General features: G+C 47.3%; 1 protein-coding gene across 1 annotated transcript in view; it reads left to right on the plus strand.

Moving 5' to 3' along the window:
* Positions 1 to 12353, plus strand: part of LOC110337376 (AFG3-like protein 1) — a 28548-nt gene that overhangs the window by 4821 nt on the left and 11374 nt on the right. Inside the window, exons 2-10 of the mRNA XM_021220250.2 lie at positions 539 to 626; positions 1205 to 1279; positions 3364 to 3449; positions 4637 to 4786; positions 6010 to 6078; positions 6670 to 6794; positions 8240 to 8510; positions 11430 to 11567; positions 11767 to 11920. Of these exons, the coding sequence (XP_021075909.1) occupies positions 539 to 626; positions 1205 to 1279; positions 3364 to 3449; positions 4637 to 4786; positions 6010 to 6078; positions 6670 to 6794; positions 8240 to 8510; positions 11430 to 11567; positions 11767 to 11920 (1156 nt within the window). The remainder of the gene's footprint in view (positions 1 to 538; positions 627 to 1204; positions 1280 to 3363; positions 3450 to 4636; positions 4787 to 6009; positions 6079 to 6669; positions 6795 to 8239; positions 8511 to 11429; positions 11568 to 11766; positions 11921 to 12353) is intronic.

The raw sequence follows: 12353 nt of genomic DNA on the forward strand, positions 1-12353 counted from the left end.
TTAGGAAAAAAAAAGTGAAATGTAAGGCTGTGTAAGATTTGTTTATAAGCTGTACAGTGTCTTTTGTTGTATAGTTAACACACTACTGAATATGTCTTTAGATAGCCCTGTCCTGGTGGTATTTTCAAGAGCCACTAACCTTGCCTGGTACAGTCTGGGGGTTGTAAATTGGCTTGGAATTTTTTTTTTTTTTTGGTTTTTCGAGACAGGATTTCTCTGTGTAGCCTTGGCTGTCCTGGAACTCACTTTGTAGACCAGGCTGGCCTCGAACTCAGAGATCCGCCTGCCTCTGCCTCTCACATGCTGGGATTAAAGGAGTGCCCACCACTGCCTGGCTGGATATGATAGCCACAAAAAAAATTCCTTATAAGGTTTTACCGTGACTAGTTGATATTTATTCTGTTTGGATATTTAAGTAGGTGACTAAAGCAACAGAATCATACCTCAGTTTGAGTTCTGTCCCTACATCCTGTCCTGGCCACTCTTGAGGGCATGTGGTGTTGGTCACAGAGGTGCCTAATCATGTCTCCTGTTTCAGGGTCATCTGGGGGGATGCTCGCAGCGGCTGGCTCTGCAGGGAAGACTGACTTCATTTTCCCCGAGGCTGTATTCAAAACCTCCGAGAGGTACTGAACTACCTTCCTTCACTAGCGCATAACTTGATAGGACTCCCAACTGACTGAGCAGGTGACAAGGGCGAGTGCCATCTAGAATGTCCCCATCCTCCCCTTTCCAGTTGGCACACTGAGCTACTATAGTGCCTACATGCTTTTCCTACTTTGAGCTAACGTTGACCCTGGCAAAAGTGAAACATTCAGAGGAATACTACTGGTGAATCTTTTGGGAGGTGTGGGAATAACTGTTTCTGCATGGTGGAGCCAGCCTCATGTTTGGAAAGTAGACCAGTTACCTGAAGCGCAGTGCTCTGCTTGGAGCAAGCCATGGACCCATGCTTAGTGTTCTGAGCAAAGGAACCATAGCATCTGGAGACCTAGATTTTGCCCACGAGTCAGCGTCTGACCTGGGGCTGTGTGTTGTAGCATCAGTTAAGAACGCCAGCGGGAAGAAGGATAACTTTCCTCTTGCTTTCTCAGCCAGGTTTGAGGACAGGGCTGTTGCTTTTCTGAGTGTGTGGTTTTTGGTTTTTGTTTGTGTGGTTTTGTTTCTTTTAAAAATAGTAGAATTTCTCCATTTTGTTTCTCAGGGTTTGAGAAGTTTTTTAAGAATAAGAAGAACAGAAAAAGTGCAAGCCCAGGAAATACAGTACCTCCAAAAAAAGGTAAAAAGTCCCATTTGATAAGTCAAGCTGTCATGTTTTACAGTTGAGTATTTTTAGTGTATTGTAAATGATTTACCTTTAGTATAAATATTAGCAGTGAATTAGTCCGGCAGCTCTATTTTTTTACCTTACACTAGTTCTCAGAAACCACAGAGAAACCAAGATTTAAAACTGCACCTCAATAGCTGAGCAGTTAAATGATCTACTATAACCTCCTATGCTAATCTGGCTGCCTCCCAGCCCTGTCCCGTGGTACCTGGATAGTATTATTGATCTGGCATCTCGGGCTTCAGCTGTGTTTCTGTGATCTTTCTCCAGACCCCCTTTCTCATGGCTCCAAACCCTTCGTTCTCCTCGATTATCTGAAGGTCTCTTTCCTCTCTCCTTCCTCTGGTTGGCAGACGTCCTACCCTAGTCTCTATTCCGCCCAGCCATTGGGTGATCAGCATTTATTGACAAGGCAGAGAATAAATGTTTTGTTTTGTTTTGTTTTTTCTTTTTGAGACAGGGTTTCTCTGTATAGCCCTGGCTGTCCTGGAACTCACTCTGTAGACCAGGCTGGCCTCGAACTCAGAAACCCGCCTGCCTCTGCCTCCCACGTGCTGGGATTAAAGGCGTGCAACACCACTGTCCGGCTAGAGAATAGATGGTAAGAATTGTTTACACAAACTTGAGACTGGAGATTCTTGGTATAAACATCACAGTGCCACGTCCAGATTGAAAACTAGATGAAGGCAGAGAAATCAACCTTTGAATAACACAAGGGTAAACTTGACACAGTGTACAAAACATTATGGCTACAGTTTGTTTTTATTTTACATGTGTAAGTGTTTTTCCTGCATGTGTGTGTATGCCATGTGCACGCCTGGTGCCCAGAGATGGCTGAAATAAACATCTGGTTCCCCTGGAACTGGAGCTACAGGCAGCTGTGAGGTGCTGGGAACTGAACCTTTCTTTGACTTCTGGAAGAGCAGTCAGGTCTCTTAACACCTAGGTCATCTCTCCAGCCCCTTCTTTGAGGTTTTTTATTTGTTTGCTTGCTTTTTGTGTTGTTTTTTTTTTGGTTTTTTTTTTTTTTTGGTTTTTGAGACAGGGTTTCTCTGTATACCCCTGTCTGTCCTGGAACTCACTTTGTAGACCAGGCTGGCCTCCAACTCAGAAATCCAACTGCCTCTGCCTCCCAAGTACTGGAATTAAAGGCGTGCGCCACCACTGCCCGGCGCTTTTTGTGTTTTGAGAATATGGTTTCATTATGGCTTTCGATGACTTGAAACTCACCATATAGACCATATAGACCGTATAGACCAGGCCCATCTCCAGCTCACAGTGCTCTGCCTGCTCTGCCTCCTGAGTGCTGGGATCAAAGTTGTGCTTTACCGTGCCCGGCAGGTATGAGTAGTTTTAAAGCCATTACTGACACTGGGTTTATTTCTGGGGGAAGGGAAGAACAGGCAACGTATGTGTGTGACGCGAGTGCTGCCTCCTGCCCCTGTCGGCCTCTGCCTCGTCTTGGTCTTTCTCTACCGCCCTTTCCTCAGCTTGTTTGCTTCTGTTCTTGACTTCTCATTCTCTGAAAGGTTATATATTTCTGTTTGTGTGGTAACATAAGATTCTTCTCTCTTGGACTGGAGAGATTGGCTCAGCAGTTAAGTGCGCTGACTGCTCTTCCGAAGGTCCTGAGTTCAAATCCCAGCAACCACATGGTGGCTCACAACCATCCGTTATGAGATCTGATGCCCCCCTGTGGAGTGTCTGAAGTCAGCTAAAATGTACTTAAGAAATAATAAATAAGGGGGCTGGAGAGATGGCTCAGCGGCTAAGAGCACTGACTGCCCTTCCTGAGGTCCTGAGTTCAGATCCTAGCAACCACATGGTGGCTCACAACCATCCATAATGAGATCTGACGCCCTCTCTTGGTGCATCTGAAGACAGCTACAGTGTACTTAGATATAATAATAAATAAATCTTTAAAAAAAAAAAAAAAGAAATAATAAATAAATCTTTAAAATAAAAAAAAAAAAGATTCTTCTCTCTCTCCTTACACCTCCCCCCCCCCCTTTTTTTTTAAATCTCTGAAACTATAGAACCAAAGAATGCTGGCCCCGGAGGAGATGGAGGCAACAGAGGAGGGAAGGGAGATGATTTTACCTGGTGGAAACGGATGCAAAAGGTTTGTGTGTATCTGAAGACCAGAACCAGATGTGCTGCCCCTTCCTTAGAGGGTGTGGTCGCTGCAGAGCTGAGTCTTTGTGTGTCTTTGCCTTATTTCGTTCCTGCTGTAGGACAAAATTGCTGTGAAACTTGATTTGTTTGTTCTGGCTTTTTAAAAACATGGTCTTCTTCCATCACCGTGACTCGCCTGGAGCTCACTGTGTTGCTGAGGCTTGTGGTGAACCTCCTGCCTCTAGTGCTGGAATTACAGGTGTGCACCGCCATGCCCTGCTCAGATTGCACAATTTGTAAATGCTGTACTTTTTTATTCACAGTTAGAGAGGCAGGAAAGCGCACGGTTGGAGTGGTGCTGTCGGTATTTGTAGATCTCTGTTTTCAAGGTTCCATTCGTGATGTCTTGAATATTGCTCTACCTATAGCGGAGCAGTACTGTATCGTTACACAACAAGAAGGACACACAAATCCCTTACGTGAAGATGGGCTCCTATGACTCCGTTGCGTCCCACCTTCAACACTTTCACCGTTGGTGTTGAGTTCCAGTGGGGGTTTGAGGGACATAGACACTTCAGAGATGAAGAAGTTTGTGGACTGTGTTAAGACTCCTGTCTGAGTTAACAGCCCCAGAGAAGAGATAAGCTTCTGCAAGGCCCGGTGGCCTTCACCCCTGATGCCTTCACTGAGGCAGAGCTCTGTGCATTTGAGGCGAGGCTGGGCTACATAGTGACTTCCAGGGTAACCAGAGCTGCATATGAAAGGAAAAATTGTCATTTTCATAAAGGCGGTGTGTGTGTGTGTGTGTGTGCGCGCGCGTGTGTGTGTGCGTGCGTGTGTGTGTGTGTGTGTGTGTGTGTGTGTGTGTGTAAAACTCAGTAGCAGCACCCTCAGCTAGTTTATGCAAAGCTCTGGATTCACTCTCCAGCGTACGTGCGTGTGCACACGGTCAGTGGATAGGAGCTCCTCTGAGGACCTAGCATCCACATTGGGCAGCTTTTAACTGCCTGTAGCTCTAGTTCCATGGGACAGATTCCCCCTTCTGGCCTCTGTGAATACCCCTTTCCCAGATATACATGTACATACATTTAAATACAAATGAAAAAGAAAAAAAATTTATGCAAAAAAAAAATTAAAAAAAAAAAACAAACTCCTGTTATTTAACTACAAAATGTGTTATATTTTCTTCCTTAGGGAGAATTTCCTTGGGACGACAAAGACTTCCGGAGTCTGGCTGTTTTGGGGGCCGGTGTGGCTGCAGGATTTTTATATTTCTATTTCCGAGATCCTGGAAAAGAGATCACCTGGAAACACTTTGTGCAGTATTACCTGGCCAGAGGTCTGGTGAGGAGATGATAGACTGTCTACTTGGGACATGGAGGGGCAGAGCCAGACCGCTGCGTGATGACTGTCCTCAGAGGCCACCTGGGGCATAGCCCAGGCGTGGGAACTTTCATAGGAACGAACGGGTCAGGCAGAACACTGTCAGGCCTGCTTCCGGTTGGTTAGAAGCTGCTGTGACATTATGAGGTGCATTATCTTGTAGCTTGTCTTTTACATTTTGGCTCTATCCAGTAGTCTTTGGGTTTCAGTCTCATGTCTGACTCACATCTTTTTCCCTCACCGTACCTCTGGCCTCTGTTGGCAGGTTTGTTTGTTTTTTTTTTCCCTGACAGAATTTCTCTGTCCTAGCTGTCCTCACAGAGATCCACCTGCCTCTGCCTCCAAGTGCTGGGGTTATACCCCACCACGCCCGGAGTATGATTTGTTTAACATTTTGTTGGTGTTGTGAACAAAATACTTCTGAATCAGGATCAGGTCTCTGCTTAGGATTTGACTGTGTCGGATATGAGCGATGGCTCAGCAGGTGCAGGTGTTTGCTGTGCAGGCCTGGGGTCTGAGTTAAGATCCCCAGAGCCCACACAAAAGCTGGACGCACAGCAAGGATGCCTGTGACCTTGTGTGCCTATGGAGAGATGGGAAGTGGGGAGAGGAGAGGCCCCGGACGCTTGTGGGGCAGGTCGTCTGCCACACGCAGTTGTCAGCCCCTCTCACAGGGTCACCTAGACACACAGATATATACATCACAGTTTATAACAGTAGTAAAATTACAGTTATGAAGCAGCAATGAATTAATCTTATGGCTGGGATCACCGTGACATGAGTAGCTATATTAAAGGGTCGCAGCGTGGGGAAGGTTGCTGTTCTAGAAGAGAGTAGGAGATGAGGACCAGCTCCTAACGTTGTTCTTTCTTGTCTACATGTGTGGGCGTATGCACACAGATCTTACACTCTTGTCAGCATTAGACTGACTTGTATTTAGGGTTTTAATGTAGTCGGGAACGGAGCTCAGGTGGACCAAGTTTGAGAGACTTCCTGGTGTCTTGTCTGTTAAGGTGAGATAGATTCATGCCCCAGGCTTCTAAGAAGCTGAACGCTAGCCTGGGCTGTGGCGGTGTGCGATGGCGTGTTGTTTGGAGTGCAGGTGTGCGTGACTGCAGGGCTCTGGCTGCCTTGGATTCCCTGCTGCTGTCTCAGCTCTTACAACTGCTCTTCTCTTTCTCCAGGTGGATCGGCTGGAGGTTGTGAACAAGCAGTTTGTGCGTGTTATCCCTGTTCCTGGGACGACATCTGAGGTGAGGGTGAATTTAAGGCCATGTGTCTCAGATGCATACATATGTTTGTTTGTTTGTTGAGCTGTGTAGCCCTGGCGTCCTGGAACTGTGTAGACCGGGTGGCCTCAAACTCATAGAGGTTCACCTACCTCTGCCTCCTGATGCAGGCGGGCATCAAAGGCACACTCCACCACACCAGGCTGCCTTTTTATAAATCGATTTTTATCATTTGTAACTTTGCGTGTGTATGTCTGTGTGGGTGTGCTGTGAATTCAGTGCTTACAGAGGCCGAGGCTCTAGATCCCCTTGGAGCTGGAGTAACAGATGGTTGTGAGCCTCCTGCCGGGTGCCGGGAACCACATTTTGGTCCTTTGCAAGAGCAGTACTCTCAGTTGCAGAGTCATCTATCTCTCCAGCCCCTGGATCTATTATTTTTGAAAAGCGTAAACTGTCCATTCAGTAGATTAATTGCCGGTTGGCCAGCAGTCTGTGTTGTCTGTGCTGTTTACTCTGGCGTCTGAGCTGAGGACAGAGGCCTTTCTGGGAGAGAGAGCACAAGTGTGGATGAGTGTGTCAGAATGGTAGACTGACCTGCCCTTTTGGTCTCTGCAGAGGTTCGTGTGGTTTAACATTGGCAGTGTTGACACCTTTGAACGGAACCTCGAATCTGCTCAGTGGGAGCTGGGCATTGAGCCCAGCAACCAGGCTGCGGTGGTCTACACTACTGAGAGCGATGGGTGAGTTCTAGGGATGCGGAGGTCTGGGGGAGGCTCTAGTGTAGACATCTGATTCTGAACATGAAACGCTGAGTGTTTAATGGACTTTGGAGTGAGGTTCTCTCTGTAACATCTCATAGCCATCTGGTGATATGTACAGGTGAATCAGCACTAAAAGGATGGTTTGGTTTGGTTTTTTAAATGATTTTCTTTTATTTATTTATTTTATGTACATTGGTATTTTGAGCACATGTGTGTCTGTGTGAGGGTGTTGGATCCCTGGGAACTGAGTTACAGACAGTTGTAAGCTGGCATATGAATGCTCAGAATAGAACCAAGTTCCCTCTGGAAGAACAGCCAGTGTAACCTCTGAGCCACCTCTCCAGCCCCAAGGATTCACTTTTTAAATAAGGGTGGTTTGAATAGTTTTTTTTTTTTTTAAGATTTATTGATTTATTTATTGATTTATTTTCATGTATACAAGTACATGATGGTTGTGATGGTTGTAGCTGTAACCATGTGGTTGCTAGGATTTGAACTCAAGACCTTAAGAAGAACAGTCAGTGCTCTTACCTGCCAAGCCATATCTCCAGCCCTTGTTTTGTTTTTTTTTTTGTTGGTTTTTTGTTTTTTTTCCCTTTTTTTTTTCTTTTAAAGATTTTATTTATTTATTATATGTAAGTACACTGTAGCTGTCTTCAGACACTCCAGAAGAGAGAGTCAGATGGTTTTGAGCCACCATGTGGTTGCTGGGGTTTGAATTCTGCACCTTTGGAAGAGCAGTCGGGTGCTCTTACCCGCTGAGCCATCTCACCAGCCCATGTTTGTTTGCTTGTTTGTTTGTTTTTCTTGAGACAGGGTGTCTTTGTAGCCTGGGTTGTCCTAGCACTTGCTCTGTAGCTCTGTGGATCAGGTTGGCCTCAAACTTGCATTTGCCTTCCAAGTGCTGGGATTAAAGGTGTGCACCAACGCTGCCCCGAATTTTGGTCTACTTTTATTTTTGAAATGTTTTTGGTTTTGAGATACAGTCTCACTGTGTTTGCTGTCCAAGTCTTGTTGGTTTAAGTGATTCTGTCAGCCTCCCAAGTATACCCCATGGCATTGGCTTATGTCTGTTTATTGCTAAGAGAATGCCAGGCAGCTTTAAAGAGCCCTATACAGGAAGAGTGAACGTAGTAGGTATTGATATTTTTGCTGAGTCAGAGTCTCCTGAGGAAAGCATAGGTTCTGTCAGATCTGCTTGGTCAGAGCTAAGGCTTCTGCCCCACCAAGCCTTCTGTCAGGCGGGTCAGGGCAGGTGCAGGGCTGTTAGTTCTGGACAGGCCACTTCTGTAGGCAGACTTCAGGACATGTTAGAAACTGCCTCTTTCATGCAGTGAACGTTTTAGTGTGGTTTTTTTCTTTCTGCATGACAACAGAACTTTCTCTTAAGTGAAGATAGCAAATGGTTTCCTTTGATTTTGCAGCTCTTTTCTTAGAAGTCTTGTGCCCACCCTGGTTCTGGTTAGCATCCTCCTCTATGCTATGAGGAGGGGTCCAATGGGGACTGGTCGCGGTGGGCGAGGAGGAGGCCTCTTCAGTGTTGGTGAGACAACAGCCAAGATCTTAAAGAACAACATCGATGTACGGTTTGCAGATGTGGCTGGCTGCGAAGAAGCCAAACTGGAGATTATGGAGTTTGTGAATTTCCTGAAGAACCCAAAGCAATATCAGGACTTAGGAGCCAAAATTCCAAAGGTATCGATTTCAGGAAACAGTGATCCAGTCTAGACTGCAAGATGAAGGACAGATTGCTGTGATGTAGAAGAGACAAATATTTAACAAAGTTTCTTTTTCCTTACCTTTCTGTTAATCACAATGGAGGACAGAAATAGCCCCTGTGGTAGAGGACATTAAACATCCCCGTGTTTGGTAAAATGGCCAGTGCCTGTAGTTCTAGCACTTGGGAGGTGGAGGCAGGAGGACTAGTGAGAGTTCAGGGCTAGCCTAGGCCACATAGTGAGTTCACGGCTAGCCTGTGCTATACAGTAGATGGCACTGTTTCAGAAAACAAAACAAAACAAAACCCCACATCTGTTGTTTTTCTTTTTTTTGGGGGGGGGGGATTTTTGAGACAGGGTTTCTCTGTATAGCTCTGGCTGTCCTGGAACTCACTTTGTAGACCAGGCTGGCCTCAAACTCAGAAATCCGCCTGCCTCTGCCTCCCAAGTGCTGGGATTAAAGGCATGCGCCACCACTCCCGGCTCCTGTTGTTTTTCTTTTTTTAAAAGAATTATTTATTTTATGTATATGAGCACATTGTAGCTGTCTTCAGACACACCAGAAGAGGGCATCAGACCCCATTACAGAGGGTTGTGAGCCACCATGTGGTTGCTGGGAATTGAACTCAGGACCTCTGGAAGAGCGGTCGGTGCTCTTAACCACTGAGCCATCTCTCCAGCCCCTGTTGTTTTTCTTGTCCTGCTCTTATCTACAGTGTCCTCATGGTGATCTACACCCTGAGTTCCGATGACAGGAGGCTTGCTGTTTGGACCAGGTCTCGCTATGTAGCCCAGGCTGCTTCCTCATAGAGCTTCATCTGCCTGTCTCCCCAGTGCTGGGCACCACGCCCAAAAGAAACTAGCCTTTTTTTTTCAAGGGCGGTGTTGGTAAAGACACCCAACACCAAGCCTGATCCCTGGGTCCGAAGGAGAGGAGAGAGAGAGAGAGCCACCTTCAGAGCTGTCCTCTGACCTCTACATGTGTTCAGTGGCATGTATGTGCCCACTCGTGCACATTATAAACACATACATTAAGTTGGGTGTGGTGGCTCTGTGGGGGAAGGAACTTAGCCACCAAACCTGACAGTCTGGGCTCTTTTGCTTCTTCCTTCCTCCCTCCCTCCCTCCCTCCCTCCCTTTTCTTCTGAGAAAGGCTTTCTCTATGTAGCACTAGCTGTCCGTAGACCAGACTGGCCTCAAACTTACAGAGAGATCAGAGTGCCTCTGCCTCCTGAATGCTGGGTATCAACTCTTGTATAGAAAACCTTTAATTGGGGCTGGCTTGCAGAAGTGTAGTCCATTATTGTCTGGTGGGATGCATGGTGCCATGCAGGCAGACACAGTGCTAGAGAAGTGGCTGCGAATTCTACTTGTGGTTTGGTAGGCAGCAGGGAGAGAGACAGAGACAGACTTGGGCCTGGCTTGAGCCTCTGAAGCTCAAAGCCCACCCTCAGTGACACACTTCCTCCAACAAGGCCACGCCTCCTAGTAGTGCCATTTCCTGTGGGCCTGTTGGGTTTTATTGCTGTTCAAACAACCACAAGGAGGAAAGAGTGTATTTCATCTTGGACTTCCCTGTAAGAGTTCATGAAGCATTTCAGGGTGGCATGCTGTGGAGGAATGCGGCTTCCTGGCTGCTCCCATGGCTCTCGGCTTGCGGCTTGCGTCTTTGTACAACCCAGCACCATCTGCCCAGAGGTAGCACTACGTGCAGTGGGCGAGGCCCTCCCACATCAGTCAAGGAAACACCACACAAACTTGTCTACCAGCCAGTCTGCTGGCAGCGTTTTCTCAACTCTGGTTCCCTCTTTGCTGATAGCAAGGTGTGCCAAAATGTATGTGTGTGTATGTGTGTGTGTGTCTGTCTGTCTGTCTGTGTGTGTCTGTGTGTGTGTGTGTCTCTGTGTGTGTGTGTGTGTGTGTGTGTGTGTGTGTGTGTGTGTCTGTGTGTGTGACAGTTGTGGACAGCCTCACTCTCCACTCTGTTTGAGGCTGGACCTCTTGTTACTCGCTGCCGTGTGTGCCAGGCTATGGTTTCACGGATTCCCCTGTCTCTGCCTCCATTTTATGTATGAGTGCTGCTGTTGCACCTGGCTTTACACTAATTCTGGGGAGTCACACTTGGGTCCTTCCCTGCCTGACCTGGATAACTGAGGGAGCCACTCAGAGTGAGGTGTGTCCACTCTTCAAGCCAGAAGGGCTTGGGCAAGACTTACTGGCCAGGTTTCAACAGGCAGTTGCGCCTCTCCCTTGGGCGGCCATTTGGTGGGTGCTGCTGTTTCAGAGTGCAGTTAGGCAGTAATCATTACAAAGTGTTCTGCTGCTGGGGACTAGCAGCTGCTCCTAGACCTGTTCCTGCATGGTGATCGCATTCATTGCATTTGTGTGTGTAGGTATGTATGAATGTATGTACGTATGTATGTGTGTGTATGTATTCTCATGCACACATGCAGGTTTGTGTCCGTGCACATGGAGAGGGAGCGGGCCAGAGGACAACTTTGGATGTTATTTCTTAGGGTCCCTGTTTCAAGAGAGTGTCGTTTGGCCCGTGGGAGTCACCCTGCCTTCCTGACACCGTGATTACACTGTGATCTCTGTACCTGGCTCTTTACATTGGTTATAGAAAGAACTCAGATCTTTGTGCTTCCTTACCACCTTACCCCTGCTGAGCCATTTCTCCAATCACGTGCATTAATTCTTTAAAGAGAAAAGAGCCTCCATCTAAAAATCTTAGGCTCTGTATGTGGTGTGTTTAAGATTCTTGTTAGTCCTAGAAGTTGCCTGTGTATGTTAGGAAACAAATTCCTTTTTAGATGTAAATAGAAACCGGGCTTGTTCCCAGTGTGTTCTCTGTCTGCCCATCTGGAGAACTAGGTGTCTTTCTTATTTATTGCAGGGAGCGATGCTAACTGGTCCACCTGGTACTGGCAAAACACTTCTTGCAAAAGCAACTGCTGGGGAGGCCAACGTGCCCTTCATCACCGTGAATGGGTCGGAGTTCCTGGAAATGTTTGTTGGTGTTGGGCCAGCACGGGTAGGCCATCAGCTACAGAGGGCACCAGCACACTTCTTGCCCAGGATCAGTCGTCTTGTGTAGCTTTAGGCTTTGTGTGGGACAACCCTGAGGGCTTCCATCAGAGAGGTGCTGCTGTATCCAAGGGAGGGCTGTGGGTGAGCTGTTTCATGTGTGATGAGAATGAATAGCAAAAGTTGGGTCTGGGTCCCTTTTCCAGGTCCGTGACATGTTTGCGATGGCCCGAAAACACGCTCCTTGTATTTTATTCATTGATGAGATTGATGCGATTGGCAGGAAGCGAGGCCGTGGCCATCTGGGAGGCCAGAGTGAGCAGGAAAACACTTTAAACCAGATGCTCGTGGAGATGGACGGTGAGTGGGTCTGCCGGGCTCGGTCTCCATAGGAGTGCACGTGTACTTACATATTTATATCTCTTACTGTGTAGGCTGACAGACCGCTCTGCCCCTTCCCGCCTCCATCTCAGTGCTGGGAGTACAGGCGAGCGCCACCGTGTCTGGGTGGTGCCTTCTGATTTTCAGGAAGAACTCTCTCAAACATGAGCGAGCAGTCATAGTGTAATCCACATGGCGCTCCTCACTGCACAATGGGAGATCTGTTCCCCACCTGCCAGGAGGCAGATTAGCCTGGATGAGGGCATCTGCTTCCCTGGGGAGGTAGCCGGTGCACATAAGTGCGAGTGTCCTTTGGTGCACATAGGATAGAGGGGACTCGGCCATACTCCTTCCTCTTGGACCTTGTTCTGCTGACCTCAGAGCGATTCTAGCCAGGCCGTCCCCTCCATGT

Source organism: Mus pahari, chromosome 20 (assembly GCF_900095145.1).
Source record: "Mus pahari chromosome 20, PAHARI_EIJ_v1.1, whole genome shotgun sequence".
In the NCBI taxonomy this organism is placed as follows: domain Eukaryota; kingdom Metazoa; phylum Chordata; class Mammalia; order Rodentia; family Muridae; genus Mus; species Mus pahari.